Raw genomic sequence first — 22,530 nt, forward strand, 5'->3', positions numbered from 1 at the left:
CCACTCATTATTTTGTAAAATATTTTTTTAACGCTAATGATTACACCGAAATTGCTCCGTCACAAATGTTATATGGTTCTATTAATGTTGAACAGCAGCGTTAAACGTGACACAACATTATCCACAGAGGTAACTTAAAGGACTGATATTACACATTACAAACAGACATAATCGTTAGGTTTTTACCAGGGTTAGGGGAAATTACAGCAGCTTACACAAGCTAACAAGCTAGCATACAGCCGCAGAAAAAATTAAGAGACCACTTCAAAATGATCAGTTTCTCTGGTTTTAATATTTATTGGTAACTTTTTGAGTAAAATTAAAAAAAAAAAATATTCTATAAACTACTGACAACACCAAATTTCAAATAAAAATATCATTTCGTCAAAATAACAAAAAAGATGCAGTGTTTCCACCAGGTCGTATAATGCAAAGAAAACAAGCTCATATCTTGGATGAAAAACGTACTTCCTTTTGCTCTGACAATGTTCCCCAACACTGAGGAGTGTTTTTTCCAGCAGGACAATGCTCCATGCCACACAGCCAGGTCAGTGAAGGTGTGGATGAAAGACCACCAGATCAGGACCCTGTCATGGTCAGCCCAATTCCCAGATCTGAATCCCATTAAAAACCTCTGGAATGTGATAAAGAGGATGATGGATCGTCACAAGCCATCAAAAAAAGCAGAGCTGCTTGAATTTTTGCGGCAGGAGTGGCATAAAGTCACCAAACGGCAATGTAAAAGACTGGTGATGACCATGCCCTCTGATTTAAAGCAGGGGGCTCAAACTCAAATTACCGGGGGGCGATGAGCGTCCAGTCAAGACATTGGAGGGCCAGATTTGCTTGATCTGTTGGCTTGCCTATTACAATACTGTGGATACCACTTTTGAGTGAGGCAAATTCATTTACGTGTGAACAGTGGTACAATGGTTAAGGTTGTTGAATAACAAGTAGCTGACTTGAGTTTCAATTCCTGGGCAATGAAAGATGCTCTTTAGATAAAGGTGTTTGTTATAGTTGCATTTTTGGATCACTTTGTCTCATTGATAGCCCATGACTTACATATACAGCAGTAATAGTGGGATAATGTCTTCATCGACAACTACTGCAAACAAACAAAACAAAGCAGAAAACTGAAAGTTTTAATAAAAATATTATTTTATAAAATACTTTTTGCTATTTCATGACTAAGAAAAAATGTTCTTCACGCAAATGTCATGTTTCATCTGCCCCTGTCTCTTATGGGGTCCCTCAGGGGTCCATACTGGGTCCCATACTATTCAGCCTGTATATGCTCCCACTGGGTGACATTATAAGAAAGCATAACATCTCTTTTCACCTCTATGCAGATGATTCACAGCTTTACCTGCCATTCAAATCTAGGGACTCCATCCAATCTCTCCTGGTCTGTCTTGAAGACATTAGAAACTGGATGGCCAACAACTTCCTCCAGTTAAATGGTGACAAGACAGAAGTCATCATTTTTGGCCCCCCCAAGGCAAGATGCACTACTCTAAATAATTTAGGTTACTTCACTCCATTTGTCACACCCTTCGCCAGAAACCTAGGTGTCATCCTTGACTCTGAACTCTGTCTTGACAAACAGATTAGTAATGTGGTCAAAACTAGTTTTTACCAACTTAGAGTGATTTCCCGCCTCAAAACCATCTTATCTCATAAAGACCTGGAGATAGTAATTCATGCCTTTATAACATCACGGCTGGATTATTGCAATTCCCTCTACCTCGGCCTCCCCCACTCCTCACTCAGACGTCTACAGCTGGTCCAAAATGCAGCTGCACGTCTTTTAACTGGCACCAAGAGGTGTGAGCACATCACCCCCATTCTGGCCTCCTTGCACTGGCTCCCCATTCATTTTAGGATACAGTTTAAAGTTTTATTATTTGTTTTTAAGGCACTCAATGGGCTGGCCCCAGCCTACATCACTGACCTTGTACAGCCACATTCAGTCCAAAGGTCCCTCAGATCCTGTACCAAAGGGTTTCTGCATGTGCCACGCTCACGGCTCAATCAGAAAGGAGACAGGGCCTTTGCTGTCGCCGCTCCACGTCTGTGGAACCAGCTCCCTCAGGACATTAGATCCGCCCCCTCTATTTCTGCCTTCAAGTCTAGGCTAAAAACCCACCTTTACTCCCTAGCCTTCCTTTCCCCCTGAACTGTTAACCCCCTGTTCTTGCCTATGTGGGCTGTTATTGTATTATTGTTATACTGTATTATTTGCCTTTTATGTCATTGTTAAGCACTTTGGTCAGTTTATGCTGTATATAAATGTGCTCTATAAATAAAGCTTACTTACTTACTGACAAATAGAACTTTAAAGTTTCAAGTGTTGCTTAGCAACCTGACGATGTCATACTCATAATTCTAGTCAGAATATGAGTCTGATACTGAACCATTGGGCTGTGATTATGGGGCGTGTTTCAACGAACCAGGGGGGGAAAATGCATCTTCGCTCAAATGGATACCTAGAACCAATCAGCGTTACGTAGTATGACCATCTGATACATTCAAACTTTAACCTGATCCCGTAGGAAGGACGGCAAAAACATCTTTTCGATCGACAAATGCCTTGATCGCGTTTCTCTGTTCCTCTTTCAAAATGAATGCGCTGTCAATATCTGTTGAGATATGCCTGCTCACGTTACTAATTAGCAGCAAGGCTAGCTAGCTACTAAGTGTTTCAATGGATTTTTGGTGTAAGCGTTAGCAATGACCTAACAATAATGGTCTAGAGTGCTTCAGTTAAGACATACAATCCTCGGCAACATTCGTGTTACAACTAACCGAGTCAATGTAGACATAAAAAAGTCGTGTAGATAGCATAATTTACATAAAATATGTCCCACTTACAAGCTCCCGATACGCCGCCATCTTGGGAGGATTTCGAATTTACCGCTTGATCATCTGTCCATCATCGTATAAAGCACGCCCTGACAATTTGATTGGTACGGCTTTATCCGACCGATTATACTCTCTCCAACTAGCTCAAAGCCAGACCGAATCTCCCAGACCAAAAATGTTTCGTTCGAGTTCGGGCTGGTATCCAGGCTATAGCAACCCATTAATTGTTAACGTTACGTTAATTGACCGGACTACTTGCGGAATGATATGAAAGTTGTGAATTACAAGCACAGAACCGTTTGGGTGGCCCACTCAAACCAATGGAACTTTTTGCAACATTCTGAGGGGCCCGCGGGCCGGATGAATCCGCTTGGCGGACCAGATTTGGGAGTTTGTGACCCCTGATTTAACGGGTCTCACGATACACCAAAAACAGGTGGAACAGTGAAATTCCCCCCCATGATTGAAATCAGCCTAACACTTGCTTTTTAAACTACGTCTGTTGTAAAATATAAGCCTATTGTCTGAAGTATTTTTGCTGACTTGTTTTATTTGACCCTGTAGGCTACCTGTAATTAAAATTAGCCTAGATAATTTATATTAGGCTACATTAACATAAACATTGAGCTGTTAGGAGAAGGTGTAACTTTCAATTCAGTGAAAATGTTTAGTTTGTACGGACAACGTATTGTGTTTTAATATGAACTAACATATGCTTTGAATTTGCTGGGTGAAATAACCATGGCTGGGTTAAAATAGCAATGCTAACCCAACTGGATTGGCTAGGTTGACCAAGCATTGGGCTGATCCTATTATCCCAGTGACTGGGTTAAAATAATAACCCATTTTTGGTGGGCTAAAATAACCCAGTGTTGGGTTGGTCCAATATTTACCAATTTGGTTGTTTTCAACCCAGCATTTTTAGAGTGTAGGAGTTCTACTGGTGTTGTTTCGCTCACAGCTTACTTTTGCCAATTCTGCAAAACCCCATTTTATTTTATTTTGTTGGGATTTTTTCTGTGTGTTAAAATGGAAACACTAAAAACTACTAACTTCCCCATACTCTATTGTCAAATAAATCAAATAAATGCACTCTATGGCTCTATTTTTCAATTTGCATGCAATTTCATCTCCACCACATTTTTACATTTTTATAACTTCAACCTTTGGGGGTACTTCCCTTAAATTATAAATGGCGATTTTGGGTTGTGAATGAATAAACAATGAATAAAAATAATGAAACATGGCTCTGCTTTTCATCTGTTTTCATCAAATCAACTCTAAATGAATCAAATCACTTGATTATTCATCACTCTTTTTTAATTTCACATGCATTTTGATCACCTCAATTTTAATCAATGAATTGTTGTTACTTTCATCCTTCATAGAAAACCATGCTATAGATGGCGGTAATGCGCTATATGGCGTTCGATTCGAACGAAGAAGGAGAAGAAGTGATTAGTAATGGAGGATATTGTGGTGTAGAACTAACCAAATCACAACCTGTGTTACATTGACAGACTTGCAATATTCGGAGGTGAGTGGAACTGGTCAACTTTGAGCATGCATTGTCGATTACAATTAATCTGTTAACTGAAATGTATACTATGTATGAAGCAAGAAATAGGATAACGTTGGTATGTGCTAGCTCTCGATGCAATGTTATTTTGCTAGGTAGCTAACGTTACCTGGCATTTCCCTCTCGCGAGGTCAACCTTAAGCTAGTGAAACCTATATGGGGGAGAAGCATAGCTAACACTGTGTGAAGAAAGTAAACACTCTTGCTTCTAGGAAAAACATACACCACACTGTCTAATGAACTATGTGTAGTTTTATCTAGCTGTGAACATATACGCTTTTCATTCCCCACGAAAAGTTCGATGACATTCGATGACAGTAATAGAATTCAGCTTGTAACTTGTAAAGCGAAAGTGAACACTACACTGGCCAGTAATGTAAACTCAGAAGCTTCCAAAGGTTTATGGTAGATTGTGCACTACTATAGCAGCTGACGTTGGCTTTGATCAAAGTTCTGGTTTTATGTTGCTCGTGTACTAGACACCATGTAATATTGTCATCTATGCTGCAGTTTTAGTGAGCGTATGTAAGGCATCAAACGATTTACTTTGAAGGCCACCAGTTCCAAAACTTTGTAACGTTACCCCTGATTACACATTTCAGGGTTGTCGATTCCTTGCTTACCTCACATTTTCAACTATTTACTAAGACAGCCTTTCATGCTATTAATATTTGAAATACTATCAAGTGAAATAAAACGACTGATTAAAAATGCATGGGTAGGTTTTTTACACTATGGCACCAGACATGACAAAATCAGTCCAGTTGGTCAAAACAATTAAAACTTGTGTTATTGTCATTATTACTCTCTTTGAAATAAGATACAGTTTGTTAGATCCAGAAACGTTATCATCTTAACAGAAAATCAACCGCTTCTGGCAGGGTCTCTTGTCCAAAACTGGCCCACACACTGGAACTTACACAAATCAGTTGGTCTGGCCTAGTTCTGGTCCACACACTAGGCCCATATCCATGTGTCAATGTGATCAGATCAGTTTATCGTATCGTATTTGCGTGTAGGTGTGAACATTTTTAAGGGAATCGGCTATTGTCGTTACGTGTCTACATGTGCAAAATGTGATCCGGTTACCTTGCCTCGGGTGTGCGCAAAGACGACGGACATGTGCTCCCACCTGGTTTGTTTACTAACAACATCAACGTGGATCCGCATCGTGCACAGGCAGTGTAGTGGCTTAAAGTTCCCTTCTTTCTATCAGCATATAGTTCTTAATATTTTCTTTGAATAACCACGCATGCGCAGCAATCCTGAGACGTGATTTTTAGTTTGCACATGAATACGTCTTCTTTGATCCCAGGAAATTTGAGCACATAACCCATCTCACTTACGGAGATATTGGCGAAAGTTGTTTTACCTACTTCATTGCAAACGTGTCTAGTTTTTGTGCAGTAGTGAATAGAGTCTCAGTCTACTACACCATACATAGCATATCATGTTTGTAGAAAATGATTAAGGTGCAACAAATGCCAATAAGCATATTTAAATTAAATGATTCACATTGCAAGTAAAATGGTGCGGCTGGAGCACATACAGGGAGGGACAACGGTGACGCATAGTTTGGAGCGACAAACATTTATGTGCTGTAACAAACAGTGTTAACCAGTATGTGAGTAACGTGGGTTTTATTAAAACATAGCGTGTGTAATGTGTAGCTATTTCATTCCGTTTGTTAACCTTTCCGGCTGTCTGTACTATTTACTAGCCAGCAGCAGACGTAAAGGAAAGGGAATTAACCCCGAAGTTAAAAACATGTAATCTACCTCGGCAGCGGAGCATTTTACTCCCCCGCAATCTCTCTACAAACTTCCATATAGACGCGGGATCAGCAGAGGAAAATCTACTTTCCTTTTGGGAGAAACAAGGCCAGTCGTTCCCACGACTACAGCACCTTGCAAAACGAATTCTATGCGTTCCAGCAACAAGTGCTGCGAGTGAGCGCTACTTCAGTGCAGCAGGGCGTGTTATAATAGCCAGGCGCTCTCGCCTGAATCCTGACACTGTAGATGCTATTTTATTCCTGCATAGTGCTAAGACAAATTCTAAATAGAACGAAGGTTAGGCATATCAGCAGAGGTATATTTTGGTTACATTAGGATGGCTACGTTTATAGCTTGCGTTTTGGGCGCACCACAATGCCAAGAAGTTTGTCGCGACTGTAATGGCATATTTCATTGTGGGGATGATTGATAGCTTAAGGCTTACGAGACACGGTGTTTTCCGATGTTTCACTGAGTCCTCTCTGTCTCTATCTCACACACACACACACACACACACACACACACACACTAACGGAAGCAAAAACGGTTTAAATTAAGTGACGATCCCTCAAATGTCGTGTCTCCTTGCAGCGCCGCAAACCTGCAAGCTATGAGTCAGCTGTCAGTATTGGAAGAAGCCTTAACGTCTCGTAGATGAAACTGCCTGGGTTATTTTGTTTCGTTAGGCTATTAGTTATATTTTAAAACAGCCAGTCATTGTAGCCTACCACTCGTGGAATAAGGAATTTCAAAGAGATGATGGAGTGATTTGACTCAGAAGTGACATTGGGCATTGGCAGCGCGAGATGTTCAGAACAAGTTAAACCTCTAGCTCAGTAACATCAACAGCTAAGAAAGAAGGTAAGAGAAAAAGTCGGAAAACTTTGTTTTGCAAGGGAAGCAGGCAAGTGTTGGGGTTGTTACAGTATAGCCTACAATGTGGTGAAATTTCGGAATTAATAGGCTCGAGTTGGCGTTTCCTTAATATGCTTTCTTTCATTTTGCAAAAAACAGTAGGCTATATTACCATATTAAAATGGTGTACCAAATTGCGTTTTATTACAATGATAAAAAATTGTAGGCCTACTAGCCTATTGGATCAGTCTCCTTTCAAGAACAGGCAAGAACTTTCTAGCCTCTAACTTTCTAGCCTGCTGTCACCGCCTCCCCCATGGCACATCGGCCTGATTTGACACGCCCTTTTCTGAGCTGAACGATCGGTGTAAACCACCTCTCTCGAAAGGCTCATCGGCGGAAAAACGATCAGATCACATCTAGGCCAGTGCTACATGAGGCAATTGTAACCGTATCGCGAGTTTCTATCGGAACAGACACGATGTGATCATTGACACATGTATAAGGGGCTACTGTTAAATGAGTTATTGTTTCTTTTGGCCTTGATCACTGTAAAACGTGATCTGGTTTAATATCTGTTTGGTCCCCAGGCCAGATGTGGCCAAGGTCCAGCCTAAAGTAGCCCTACTTTAGCAGGGAAACATCCTCAAATTAATCTTGATAGTAGCCTATATGGCCATGTGAAGGACAGATAAACACCTGTGTCTACTAGCCATCCAGAATATGTCCTATGTAGTTCTGTGTTCCAGGATGGAACACCCTGCAAAAAATGGATGAAAAGCTTTCACATTATGGCATTGCAGGCTTTACTGCCAAAAGACACCAGTTAGGGTGTGAGCAAGATTATATCAGTGTCAGCTGGGCCGTTGGTGGTGTTTGCAAGGTTTTTTACATGCTGTGTAGGTAATTAGCTTGCTAGTTCTGCTGCTTTAACATAATCCAGCTAATGCACACAAGTTTTTAGGCCCATCAGTATTTCACATTGTTCTCCATAACTTGATCAAGATACCATTGCACATTTTTATCAGCCCAAGCAAAGCACTGATTTAGTGTGCAGACTTTCTGTTAAGGTTATTTGGTAGCGTGGAGATTATTTTATAGCGACTAGTTGTCTTGTTTTGGCACTGACTTACCTGACTCTGCTAATCCTGCTGTTTACCTTGAATTTGATTTCTTTATGTTCGCTTCTGTCATAGGCTAAGCTACTCTCAGCTGCAGTTTGCTCTTTAAACGTCAGTCCTTCCACAACTGGAAGGTCATGTCATGGGGTAGTGCTTCACCATGTCAATATAAAGCACGGCTTTTCATTGTTCATCAACCGTTGCTGCTAGTAAGCAAAACAAACTAGGGTTGTCTTTCTGTCATGTTCTCTGTTAACTGTAGCTAAATAAGGATTTGTTTTCACTGTTCTGAAGGTGTGGTTGCCTTGCCAGTGGCTGTTTATGTTAAGTGTACTGGATAATGCTAACCTGCAAGTCAGTGCTGTGTGCATGTTCTGTGAAACTGGGAGCTAGTCATTACTAAACACTTGCTTGCTGTAAAAACTAACTCTGAAGTTTCTAACTCCAAATGAAACATCAAGGTGTGTAGTTACCTGTCGGAGAAGACATTAGATCGTGACCGGTACATATTAGCCTTTAAATGGGCCAAACACACCAGAAAGGGACTGGCCTTGGTCCTCTCTTCCTGTGATGTACACAAACTAGGTAGGCCGGACCGACATTAGAGGTGCCTAAGATGACAGATGTAGGTACAATTATTGTAAGGTATGTTACCTTGTTGATGGTACCAAATGAATGTGGGTGCAGTTGTGCATAAATATGAATACGCTCCTCACGAGGGCCATCAAGAGCATGTTGGTACCATTCTGACAACAGCACCAATAAAATATTGGTCTTGCCCGTTAGAATAGGCATCAATTCAAAAGACAAGTGAAAAGTCATGGAAGACCCTGTGTGTGTGTGTGTGTGAAGCATAACTACCGTAATTTTCTATTATTATTTGTTAGTCTACTATCGTATAAAACATTTATCTTAGGGAGTATTGTCCGCTGTTTACTCAATATACACCCTTCCTCTGATTGATAGCCTTGATATGTTGTTTTTCTTGCATAATGTTAAAAGTCTTTTTCCAACTGTTTTGCAGGTCTTTTTTATCAGGATGGCTGCAGATTCACTGCCTTCGAATTGTGGGTCCAAAGCCATCATGACCTTCTATCCTAGCAGAGAAGAATTTAGAAACTTCAGTCAGTACATCGCCTACATGGAGTCCCAAGGGGCACACAGAGCTGGGCTGGCCAAAGTAAGTGTCACTTGTGGGGGACAGTGGGTCCTTTGGATCACCCATCTTGTTGTTCCTGGAACAGCATTCTGGTTAACCGTAGAAGATTTGGTCTTTCGAGTCAGTCGCTCCCCAGAACAGACCTTTGGGGCCTGATTTACTAACAGGATTGCGCCCATTTCTGGCGTAAAATAGCGGTCGTAAACATAAAACGGTATCTACTAAGGGGGCGCATTTGAGTAGAGTCGCATATTAACGGTTTGAGGGTGTGTACCTGCCAACAAGTGGGATGGCACGGAGACGTGGGTGGTAACGTAGGCGTGAAGCGCACTTTAATGGGAGGAGTGCGCCTAATGATGTATTGCGTGGTATTTACTAAACTGTCTGTCGAGCGCACGTCTCTGATTTGTGCGCTAATTCTCCGCCTCATAAAAGCACGTCTTAACCAGGAAGCGCATTTCCATTGAGTCTGAAAACGTTGACGTGGCAGCAGTGATAAGAGCAAGGCGAAGAAAGAAGACAGAGACAGCGCACAGAAATAATTTTTTCAACTCGTATAACACATTTTCAGTTAAGCGAACCACAAATCATTAGACGGTACAGGTTAACCAGCCACGCAATACTTCAATTACTGAACCAGATCAGAGACGACATCGAACCATCCAACCGGAGATCACATTCCATTCAATCAGTTGGTAAACTCTGGACAACATTGCAAATATTGGCATCGGATCATTTCAAACAGTTATAGCATCAGCAGTTGGTATATCTCAGCCTTCACTCAGCCAAATATTCACCCAGGTACTCGACGCATTGCTACGGCGTACTGGTCAATATACATTACCCCACTAAGATAGCTGAAATTAAACTTTCCGAACGTAATTGGAGCCATTCATCGCACCCACATGCAAACAGTCCCATCTTCAATCCACCAACACGTTTAACGAAACAGAAAGCACACATATTCAATGAATGTCCAGGTCATATGTGATGCGAACATGACCATTACTTACGTGGTAGTGGAATGTCCATGACAGTTTTATCTTCCGGAATAGTGCCATCTATCCATGATTGAGCAACAGTGATTTTGGAGAGGCCTGGCTACTTGGTAAATGTATTTGTTTCAGTGGGGATATATTGTAGTGAACCCTGTCCCTTGTAGAACGTATTAATCTCGCCATGTACACATCTATATTGTTATAAAGGACAGTTTATGCATTAATGCCACCAATAGCATATTATTTATAATCGTGTTCTTTTAAACATCTCGCTGTAGGTGATGGCGGGCAAAACAACAATATAACCCATTGAATCAGGTTCAGTGATTGAGCGAACGTGAACCAATATATCTATATCCTCTTTGCTGAACCTTAGTTTTTTCTTCCTCGAATCTCCTTGCTACTTGCAGGCAATTTCTCCAGTCTTTTAACGGTGCGCTAAATAATGATTGCCCAGCGCTGATCTGGCTTGATAAATATCACGGAAAATGCGGGGAAACGCTGTGCGTTAATGTGCGCCTGGCCAAGGCGCAGATTAAGCTGCGTTCACAAATCAATGTTAGTAAATCAGGCCCTTTAAAGAGCGGAGTAAGCACACAGTGCCCAGCGCAGATGTGGTTTGATAAATACCACGGAAAGTGCGCAAAAACACAGTGCGTTAATGTGCGAACGCAGATTAAGCAGCGGTCGAATGTTAGTAAATCAGGCCCTTGGTGTCTTCCCTCTTCCAACTGATGTTAATTTGGATTTGAGTTGTTATAGGCCTAACATGATGCAGGAGGCAATGCTGAGGAGTGTGAAGGAACACCAGTGTGTCCAAGCAACAGGGAATATGATAGAATTAGAGGCAACAACTCTGCTACCCTTGGAACAATAACCTCAAGTTAATTCTGCTTTCTTCCTAACACCGGGGTATATGTGTACCAGAGGAGGTTCTTCCATTGAGGAAACGGAGGAAGAACCTCCCCAAACTTTTTGAGAAATGTATTTTTTGTAATTGAACTGACTAAACTCCTTTAAAAATGCAGTTTGATATCAGTATTTAATACTATGCATATTATAATTTGTTTCCCTGAGTTAAGATAACATTAGCACCCCCTATCGTAAGAAGAAATTACTGCACGGAGGACGTCCTCCCTTTGGCTCCCATTGAGATCAATGTAATCTGTCTCTGATACTGGCGGTTCTTGGGGCTCATTCACTTACATTGCCCAGGGGAGGAAAGACCTCCCTAGCGTCTGAGTCTGCGCCAACATCGCTTAACCAATAAACAACGGATTTGGCGTTGGAGGGAGGGGATTAGACATTTAATACCATTCTCTGCAGAAGGATATCGATAACACGTCACCGTTAAAGATTGTTGTAGAAAGATGGCAAATAAAGAGGATGTGCAATGGAAAACGAAGATATTGTTCATGTTTTATTGAACAAACCGTTTCATTCATTGAGCTACAGAGAGAAGGTTAGTATCAGAACAACAGGGAAACCTGTTCCAAAAATCCAAGTCACTAAACCCAATGGTAAAACCGCTGCCGTTAATGCTAACTGGTAGGCGAAATACTTATAGCTCACTGGTACCATAAAAAAAACAATCGGCTGTACTGTTTTGTCTTTAAATCGTTCATACGCCGTTAGTCTGACTGTTCACGTTCAGCTGACATTCTGAATGGAAATTGTTAATGAATGTTTCAGATCGCGATGTGTTTCGTATCTATTCTAATTAGCCAACACATTGACCAACATTCTGAAACATCCATTAACATACACATTTGCCACAAACAATGTTAGGCTAACAGCCCATGTTAATAGTTCTGAAATAATGTTCTCTTACTTGTTGCCTTTGTAACTTGTTGTTTAATATTGTGGAAAGGATGTCAGTGAATGATTCAGAGCATTTTAAATGGCATCACTTTTGGTCTTGTGTCATAATTTTCTTAAAACAATCGCAGCTGAAAATAAAATTAGTCAAATAATAACCAATAGCTTTAGTAATTGAGGGGGAAAATAGGCCAAATGGTAGGCCCAACATTTAGAATGTAGTTTTTAAAATCAAGAGTAGGCCTGATTTGACTAATTGGCTTTGCATCATTTCCTTCTGGCCTTGTCTAGTCCAAGGACATGCTGCCCACCAGCTTTTTAAGTACAATGGTGCCACACTGGTATCAATGTCACTGTATCAATTGTATCCCTGCCTGCTATTTTGTAGTACTGTAGTCCACAAAAACACCCTGAAACAACTTGTATCTCACATACTTATGCCACCAACGGAATAAGCAGGCCAATGGCAACCAGGCGCACAGTCCTTCCTCCCTCACTTTAAAAACCACCAGCCGCCACTGATGTGTACTGAGATCTAGCCTTACAGTGTAGACATCTTCTATATGGAATACTGAGGCTCTGCCGAACAAAGCTGTCGTATGGAGTAAACCAGATCCTCTTCAATCATTCCAACTTTCCACCAAGTCTTTGCTTACACCATCTTGCAATGCAGCAAAATCAACTATAGTAAAATTCTTTAGTTGGTGTTTTCACCCAGTTTCAAGAAAATAAATTCAGATTTGTTGTCCCTGAAATACCTCAGCCGCTTTGAGTAGGCGTAGCGTGTAGAAAAAGCATAACAGACTGAACTAGTTAGCAAGCTAGCCAGCTAGTAGGCTATCCAGTCACTTTTCTATATATCAAAACTGTCATTCTGTTAAAGTACGCACAGGATTAAATATCGGTTAAATATAGGAACAACAACAACCCATTTTCAACTCCATACAAGCTTTTCTTTTTAGCAAATTAAACGACCGAACAACACCATAGTCCTGCACTTATCAAACCGTCAGAGACAACACCAAAAAATCTGATTGGCTGCTGCTGGCGAAATTCGCTCCTCATTTGCATTGGATTAAACTTTCCCCAACTTTTTTCGCTTGCTTCGCCCAATTTCTTGTTGACGTCACAATCACCTACCTTCAACAGAAATTAATTGGGATGTATGATTTTGCTTCTGTCGGGTTGCTGGCAACCAGAGTGTTAGAGTAATATAAGCTAAGGGTAATTTTAATTTTCAAAGTAGTAGTATTGCAGCTATCTTATAACTATTATTACTTTTCCAGGTAATTCCGCCTAAAGATTGGATACCCCGGCAGTCCTATGATGATATTGATGATCTGTTGATCCCAGCACCAATTCAGCAGGTGGTCACAGGCCAGTCCGGTCTGTTTACCCAATACAATATCCAGAAAAAGGCCATGACTGTCAGAGAGTTTCGCAAGACTGCAAATAGTGAGAGGTAAGGCAATGATTACAGTTTTTCCCCTTCATTTGGCATGCAGACATGCAGTTAGACATGCACACTTTTGTGTATATATAAGTTTGAAATACATACAGCTCAACTTGCTATACTAGAAAGACTCTTCTCACTGTACTGTATATTTGTGACTGTAATCTTTGCCTTGGTGTTTGTTCAAACCCGAAGGTTCTGCAGCCCACACTATGACAATTTTGAAGAGTTGGAAAGAAAATACTGGAAAAATGTGACCTTCAATCCTCCCATTTATGGGGCAGATGTGAATGGAACACTGTATGACCCAGTGAGTGTTAAACTAATAAAACTGTTCTGATGACTTTCAGGCTATATGGAGTGTGCAGTGTCCCTACGTTTTAACACAGACTAGTTGTGTCTTTGAAAAAAAAGAAATAATAATAATTTCAAGCCAAGTCAGGAGTTTTATGTACAGTGTCCTCCACAATTATTGGCACCCTTAGTGAATACGGGCAAAACAGGCTATGAAAAAATCTGTCTCTGCTGTTGATCCTCTTGGTCTTTCCTTCAAAATAATCACAAAATTCTTACCTTTTCATTGAAGTAAAATTATAGAGAGATTTCTTTTTTGGGACATTAAATACAATATTTTTCTCCAAAACATGGGTGCAACAATTATTGGCACCCCTAGAAAATCTTATAATTCAAATCTAACTGAATTGTATTACCAGTCATGTTTAACATTTTTAAGTTCACCTGTTTGATTAGGAACTCTTAAGTGGTCAACCATGACTTCCTGTTTTACTCGGGTGTAAATTTGAGGTGACACAGGCCAAATACCTTTAGTCATTTAATCAAGAAGGGAAAAATGTGTCGAAGTGCGACAAAAAGTTGTTGAGCTGCAGAATTCCGGAAAAGGATATAAGAAAATAGCTAAACCGAAGAAAATACCCATTTCCACAATCAGGGTAATAGTTAAGAAGTTTAAAGCGACCGGAGATGTAAGGAATCAGCCTGGAAGAGGACCTGTCTGTAAAGTGACCTCACGCACCGTGAGGAGGATAGTTTGACTGGCAAAAGAATCTCCAAGGATCACAGCTGGAGAATTGCAGAGGTATTGAGTCCTGGGGTCAGAAAGTCTCCAGAACTACCATCAGACGCAACATACATCACCACAAGTTGTTTTGGAGGGTTGCCAGAAAAAAGCCTCTGCTGTCGATCAACAACAAACTAAAGCACCTACAGTTTGCCAAATGTAAGTCAGACTTTCAATGGGACCAAGTTATAAGGTCAGATGAGACCAAAATAAAGCTTTTGGCAACAAACATCAAAGGTGGGTTTGGCGTAGACAGAAAGATAGCCATACAGAAAAGCACCCCATACCCACTGTGAAGTATGGTGGGGATCTTTGATATTGTGGGGCTTTTTTTCTTCCAAAGGCCCTCAACATCTTGTTAGGATACAGGGTATCATGGACTCCATCAAATACTAGCAGATATTAGTTGAAAACCCAACAGCCCCCTCTAGGAAGCTTAAAATGGGCCGTGGACCTTCCAGCAATGATCCGAAGCACCCCTCAAAATCAACACAAAAATTGTTCACCGACCGCAAAATAAAGGTTTTTCCATGGCCATCACAGTCCCCCTACCTAAACCCCATAGAAAATCTGTGGAAAGAGCTGAAGCTGAGTCTACAAGCGTTGACCTAAGAATCTGAAGGATCTGGAGAGATACTGTATGTAGGAATGGTCTCAGATCCCGTGCCATGTGTTCACCAATTTTATCTCACATTATAGGAGAAGACTCAGAGCTGTTATCTTGGCAAAGGGAGCCTGCTCAAAACATTACATTAAGGGGTGCTTATAATTGTGGCACACCTGTTTTGGAGAATAATATTTATTGAACGTCAAAAAAAAATGTCTTTCAATAATTTTACTTCAATGAAAAGGTACGATTTTTGTGAATATTTTGAGTGAAAGACCAAGAGGATAAACAGCAAAGACATATTTTTTCATAGCCTGTTTTGGTCACATTCACTAAGGGTGCCAATATTTGTGGAGGGCACTGTAGTATAGAACATTGAGATTGTGTGAAATAACCTCTCTTCAAAGTCATTGGACTTGCAAATACAGGATTTGAGAACTGTTCTACTTCGCAATCGCATTAGTCGTTGCATATTTATCCTGAGCACTATCAAACAAAGTGTAAATTGCCTTAGACACTTAAGCCAAGTCCACCCATCTGCTCCCTCGGCAAAGGTGGCTGCATTGAAATATATTGGTCCCAAGTGTGGCAAGGTGATTGGACAAACATTCTCCTCTATTCCAGTTGCTGTAATTTCAAATGCAATCTAATTTCTTCTAGGACAGATTTCAGTTACAGTTTCAGTTTGTTTTTTTGATGAAGAGGGACAGTGTACATTAATAAACATTAAAATGTAAATGCACCCAATTATAGCCAAAAGGCTAGTTTCCATTAGCAGACCCCCTCCCAGAGTGAAAATGGCTAAACAACTTTAAAAAGGCATTAATGTATATATCAAACATAACGTTGACAAAAAATATAAAATAATAATCCCAATATATAGGTTCTACTGCTTACCCACTAACGATCACATTTCTGGTTATTTATTAACCACGTTTTAAGATTTATTTTAAAGCTGTTGAATGTGGTTGATTCTCTAATGTTCTGTGGGAGATGGTTCCATTTCTGGGCTGACCTTACTGAGAAAACCGACTGGGGGGGGGGGGGGGGGGATCAGATTGTCCCAACTAATAGTCTACCTATGGAGGACTGAACAGTGATGGTGTGAATTAGGTTTTTTATCAAGTATTTTGGGAGCCTGTTTGTAATGAGACATGGCTGGTTTAAGAGTAGTGGAGTTTGCAGTAGACCAGGTGGGTAAGCAGTAGTTAATGTGAGATCAAATCAAAGAGAACATATACATTTTAGCAGCCTCAGCGGACATGTGATTTCTAAGATGCCTAAAGTTGGCCAACGTGAATTTTACATATATGCATATTTTTCTTACATGTTTTAAAAAAGTAAGTTGATTATCAATCAAGATACGAAGATATTTGTATTCCTTCACAATCTTGATTCTTTGATCAGAAATAAACACATCGGGTTCAGTGTGAGACTTGCTGGTTTTAGAAAAAAACATAGCAACAGTTTTGGAATTGTTAATCTGTTCTCTGTGCATGTAATGATACAATCACTGCATGTAGCATCTTTGTTAGGAAATGTTCTCTACAGTTTTACGTGAATTAAAGTAAAGTGCTTTTTGTTTAGGATGTTAAAGAGTGGAATGTTGGCCGCCTTCAAACTATCTTGGATACAGTGGAGAGGGAGAGTGGGATCACTATTGAGGGAGTGAACACACCTTACCTGTACTTTGGTATGTGGAAAACAACATTTGCTTGGCACACTGAAGACATGGACCTCTACAGCATCAACTATTTACACTTTGGAGAGCCTAAATCATGGTAAAGCAAAAATAAGACCACTATAGCTGCTTATGAGAAGCTTTGAACCTACAATTTGTGGGTTCCAAGAGACTGGGTGTTGTTTATGAACATGAAAATTGAAAAAGCTTTAAAAACTTTTTACTTTAGCACATGTGTTTTGTTTCTCAAAGTTAAAGTTTTGGGGGGGTTCTATATTGGGCTTCTTTCAATATATATGCTTATTTTGGCTGCTTTTTTTTTGGAAAACAGCACTTCAAGACCATAAATTATGTGTTAAACTCAACAGGTACTGTGTTCCCCCTGAGCATGGCAAACGATTGGAGCGACTCGCCAAAGGTAGGAAACCAGGGATTCCATCTAGCCTATTTTTTTATACTTGAATATTATACTTATTATTTGTATTATTATAAATGATTATGTGATTACACTTATTATTTTTGTGTTGATGCTCACATATACAGGGTTTTTTCCCGGAAGCTCACAGAACTGTGAAGCTTTTCTGAGACATAAGATGACTCTCATTTCTCCCTCAATTCTACGGAAGTATGGCATTCCATTTGAAAAAGTATGTTTCAGACATAATTTTCTTTTCTTTCCATGGAGTGATTAACAAGTAAATTGGAAGTTACTAATGATTTTGTGTATTCTGCCCTGGATTAGATTACTCAGGAAGCAGGACAATTTATGGTCACATTTCCATACAGTTACCATGCAGGCTTCAACCATGGGTTCAACTGTGCTGAATCAACAAATTTTGCTATGCAGAGATGGGTTGATTATGGAAAGCAAGCTACTATGGTGAGATTAACCAATATAATATCTATTAGGGCTTTAAGATCTTACATTTGTTGATATGTAAATATTTACTGGTTGACCAATGTGTATCTATTCCAAGTTAATCTTTAAGATAATGTTTATACTATGTTTATCTGCCCTATCTGCAAAGCCAGTATGCGACAAGATTAGCTTATTATAAGATTGACTTTTTGTAGGGTTTTCATACGGTAGACTTTCACAAACCATTACATGAATATATTAAACAGCAGACTGGACAAGCAGTTGTATTGGACAGCTATGAGTACAGCATATAGGGCACATCTGATGACCTTGTTAAGGTATATCAAATGAATAATCAGACTAATGGGATTGTGAGAGAAGGCTTATGCTAAATGCCCTGCCACACACTGAGGGCAGTTGGAAATATGAGACAACAGGACAGTGCATAGATGAAGGAGATCAGTGAGGTATATAGGAGCAAGACTATGGGTGGCTTCATGTTCTTGCCACCAATACTTCATATACTTAGGCAATCAAAATATATCATCCTAAAGAAGATGGTTGTAGCAATAAGATCCATTAACTTCGCTTGGCTTAATTTGCCATTGAAGAATTATTCCCGCTTTGTAACCATATGTTTTGCTGGTATACAAAAGGAAGTACTTGAATATATGATTTGCAATGTATAACAAGAGACATTTTTTCAACTTAATTTTCATACCAGTGCTCATGTCGGAAAGACATGGTGAAGATCTCCATGGATATCTTTGTTCAGACGTTTCAGCCAGAGCGATATAAGCTGTGGCTAGCAGGTAAAGACACTGCTGTCATCGACCACTCCAAACCCACACCAGAGGCCGCTGAGTTTCTAGGCAGTGATTATCCTCAGAGCTTAGAACAAAACACAGCGGAACATACAACAGAAGGACAGATCAAAAGGTTCGTTATCATACATTCAGAGTTTGTATCACAGAAATTCACAGTGTTTGATACTGAACCACTGGCTCTCTTCTTCCAAACAGCCTGACCAAACATAGGATTGGGCTAAAGAGACATCACATAGCTCTCGAGGTTCCGGAGGACATGCTCTTCAAAGACACATCTGAGGACGATGAAGAAAAGGAGAAATTCTATCAACACTGGCCAACTCGGCCAGCATCTTGTGGCATCAGAGGTGAACGCCTATGTACCATAATATTAAAAAATCTAAATAGCTGTTTTCACACAGACAGGTAGAACATTATTTAAAGGCCTTTGAAAACCACTACGGCAAAACACGGCATAATGCCCCAAAAATTGAAATGAGAAAATGCCTTTTAAAGCCCTAGTGCGTGGGAATTGGTATTTTTTGCTACTGAGCTCCCCCTAAAGTTGCAGAGTGTATCTCACTTTTTCGTAAATACAAATTGCAATTCGAAACCCCCTATGGACAGTGTACACGTGTATTTGTTGACAACCTGAAGGATATGGACAATCTTTTTTTCCAGGTTCCAAGTCAACAAATTATGGCTGTTTGTTTGTAATTAAAAGATTCTCTGTATAACGTGCCTATTCCCCCTCCTGAAATGACGGAGACCCCACGGATGTGATTTGTCCATAGGAAGTAACATGCTAACATTAGATAGCTGTCCCAGACACCTCACAAATCCCCTTAGACGTATTTTTTAGTTACAATAACGGGGTTTTTACATTGCACAGTGTCTTTCTCCCAAAAAAAAGTACAAATACGACCATCTACGGAGTTTGGTCTGCCATCTTTTTTTTTTTATTATTATTGCTTTGCGACACCCACCAACCGACGGAGAACTATGAGAACTACTAAATGTTCACAAGTCCGACGAAGCAACTGCGTGACCCAGCGCACCGCAGTCGTAGAAGTATAACGGCACCTTTAGTCTCTGATATTTGGGCAAGCTGCTGGGGGTAGAGATGCAGCTTTGACGTTGTAGGGAGAGAAAGTGGGGAGTGAAGGTGGGTGTGGAGCAGGTGGTTTGGGTACTGGGTCCTTAGGATTGGGTCTTTGGCTAGAAAGAGACCGCCTGCTCATTGACAGCAGCCTGTCCATACTTTCAGGGAACTTCTGATGATGAGGTGGGATGCAAAATAATGCATTTGATAATTTTATGTTTTGACACCATTTCTGAAAGTCTGATTTTAAACACAAATTGCCCAAATAAGAAGCTTTGAGCAATTTTCAAAGAATGCCATACAAGAAATACTGTACGGGAAAATTAAGTATTTAACCATTTGCGGTGTTTTACACCTTTTTGTTTTTCTGTAAGACTATTATAGTTTGTAATTAAATTACATTTTCCCAAAATAATTACCACCGGTTTGTGATTTTACAAATGACTGTTATTTCTGGAAGATTGGATCAATATATTATTATACCACACTTAAAGGGATTGTTTTAAATACTGTATATGGTCAAAAATTTAAATTAATTTTATGCCATGCTATAAAATAGGGGATGATGTTGAATCCCCAGAAAGGACTGTATTGCTGGTTACTGATTGTTGAGTGACAATCGCCACAGGTCTGTCCAGTCAGAACAAGAATGGATGCCAAAGTTCCAATAATGTCTGTTTATTGCACACACACACACGCAGTGATGAAGTGGTTGTTGAATATGAATGATAATCAGTGAATACAATTATCCTTGTAAGGGACTTGTATACACACATGAATCCGTGGTTTCTATGGAAATGATATATAACAAATATATACAAACATTAGCAATTATGTACAACAAGAATGAATATGATATATATACAATATGAATGTTACTATGAATGAAATGCGGATCTGTCCCTTAACCGTGCCGTGTAACGGTGAACATTCCATAACAACTGGAATACAAATGCTACAGATGAACTGATAAATGTAATTAACAGATACTATACAATGACATGAACGACACATATAGCAAACACTCACTTCTTAAATGACGCACGGCAAGTGAATGATCGCAAATGAAATGTCCAACAAACTCCAGCTCTGCTCCCACAAATCCTTGCTGCTCCTCTCTCCAGCTTCTTGACCAACAAAATGGCCAGAGAGAAGGGCGGGCTTATATAGCCCAGAGAGGGGCTGAGCGGCATGTCCAGGCATGCCTCAGGGGGAGTCTAGAAACTGTCCCCTTGAAACTGTCTTGTGGGGTGTGAAATTCCACAGTTTACGACCCCCACGAGGTCCCGTGAGTGGCCTACACCGCAGGGTGCACTGCTGGATGCAGCTGGGAGAGCAGCCTTTTGTACAGCCGCCCCAACTTTGCGTAGAAAAGTTCCTTCCAGTAACTCCAGCCAGTTGCATCCAGTGGGGATGATAGGAGCTTGTTGATGGGGTGATGAGGATTCAGCACTATGGGGTGCACTGCGTCTTCCTCCTGGGACTCACACTTGCGGAGCCGCCCCCCCACACAGATCAGATGGGCCTTGGTGTCACCGTCTGGAGCCAACGTGTGCAGTCTGCTGGCTGCAGAGACCGGTTTCCCTGATGAAAGAAGGATGAATTCCTCCGGGTAGCAGTCTCTCTGGACTGTCCGGAGGAGAGCAAGCTCTGCTTGCCTGAAGTCCCCTGCTGTGGGGTCTGTGGGTGTGGCCGCCCCATGACATGCTCTGATAGAGGCCTCCAGCAGCTCTTGGCAGCTGTTGAAACCCCCTGCCTCTGGATGAGACTGAGCAGAGGTCACAGAGACGTTGCCACTGAAGGCTGATTTCCGCAGGTCAGCAGGCTCGTGCAGGGATGATGTTTCTCTTCCTGCTGGCTTTGATGACTTCCTGTCTTTGCTGCGGGCCTCAGTTTGGACCGGCTCCTGACTCAGCCGTGTCCTGGGCTTGGTAACCTGATGTCGACGCTCAGTTGAAGGAGTCTGAGTGCCAGTGAGCAGACACTGAGGGGTGGAGGACTGATGCATGGGTACCTTGAAAGGGCCTTGCAGTGTCCAACCGAGGCGTGTCTTCAGTGCGGCGGGTCCACCTGGTGGGCCGAGGTGCACCCGCTCAACTGGGGTGAGGAGATGGGGGTAGTCAGACCCGATGAGGAGCAGTGGTTGGGCCTGACTGAATGACTGCAGAGGCAGACCTCTGAGGTGAGGATAGGCCTTCTGCAGGGCTTCGACCGGATATGAGTGGGTAGAGAGGCCAAGCTCTGATGAGGTGAAAGCCTGCTCTATCCTAAACCGCTTGTCTGGTTGACTGGCTGATGCCACGGAAAAGGACACTGACCTCCCTGGCACTGACTTGATGTCGTGACGGATTGTTCTGAGTGCCAGCTCCTCCCTCCGTCCTTGAAGGCCCAGCTCCTGAGCGGCGCTGTGTAGCAGCATTGTGCGCTCGGAACCGTCGTCCAAGATGGCGTATGTCTCCATCTTGGTATTGCCATTGAACAGGCACACCTTCACCAGTTTCAGCAGCACACTACCACCTCTCCTTGCATGATCGAGGTAGTATGTTACTGGCCGATGAATGGCGGTGGCCGGCTTCTCCGGTGTGGTGTTGGCCTCATGCAGCACTTCCAGATGCGTCAGGTTGCAAGTCTGGCATCTGGCCTTGAGGTAGCACTGCACGGTTGGATGGTCTCTCCCACACCTCCAGCATCGTTTCCCTGTAGTGATCCAGCTGACCTTCTGATCTTTGGTCAGCTGCTTGAATGATGTGCACTGGTTGAAATAGTGCTGGGTG

At 41.3% G+C, this 22,530-nt stretch overlaps 1 protein-coding gene across 2 annotated transcripts in view; it reads left to right on the forward strand.

Moving 5' to 3' along the window:
• The first annotated feature begins 4,314 nt into the window (after positions 1-4,314).
• The window catches only part of kdm4ab (lysine (K)-specific demethylase 4A-b), a 50,301-nt gene continuing 32,085 nt past the window's right edge, over positions 4,315-22,530 (forward strand). For both annotated transcript variants that reach the window (XM_080856728.1, XM_080856729.1), the window contains exons 1-10: positions 4,315-4,402; positions 9,220-9,375; positions 13,457-13,632; positions 13,819-13,933; positions 16,896-17,089; positions 17,358-17,407; positions 17,533-17,636; positions 17,732-17,869; positions 18,573-18,787; positions 18,871-19,022. In XM_080856728.1, the coding sequence (XP_080712854.1) occupies positions 9,235-9,375; positions 13,457-13,632; positions 13,819-13,933; positions 16,896-17,089; positions 17,358-17,407; positions 17,533-17,636; positions 17,732-17,869; positions 18,573-18,787; positions 18,871-19,022 (1,285 nt within the window). In that variant the 5' untranslated portion in view covers positions 4,315-4,402; positions 9,220-9,234. The remainder of the gene's footprint in view (positions 4,403-9,219; positions 9,376-13,456; positions 13,633-13,818; positions 13,934-16,895; positions 17,090-17,357; positions 17,408-17,532; positions 17,637-17,731; positions 17,870-18,572; positions 18,788-18,870; positions 19,023-22,530) is intronic.

This window comes from Sprattus sprattus (genome assembly GCF_963457725.1).
Source record: "Sprattus sprattus genome assembly, chromosome: 18".
Taxonomy (NCBI): Eukaryota; Metazoa; Chordata; class Actinopteri; order Clupeiformes; family Clupeidae; genus Sprattus; species Sprattus sprattus.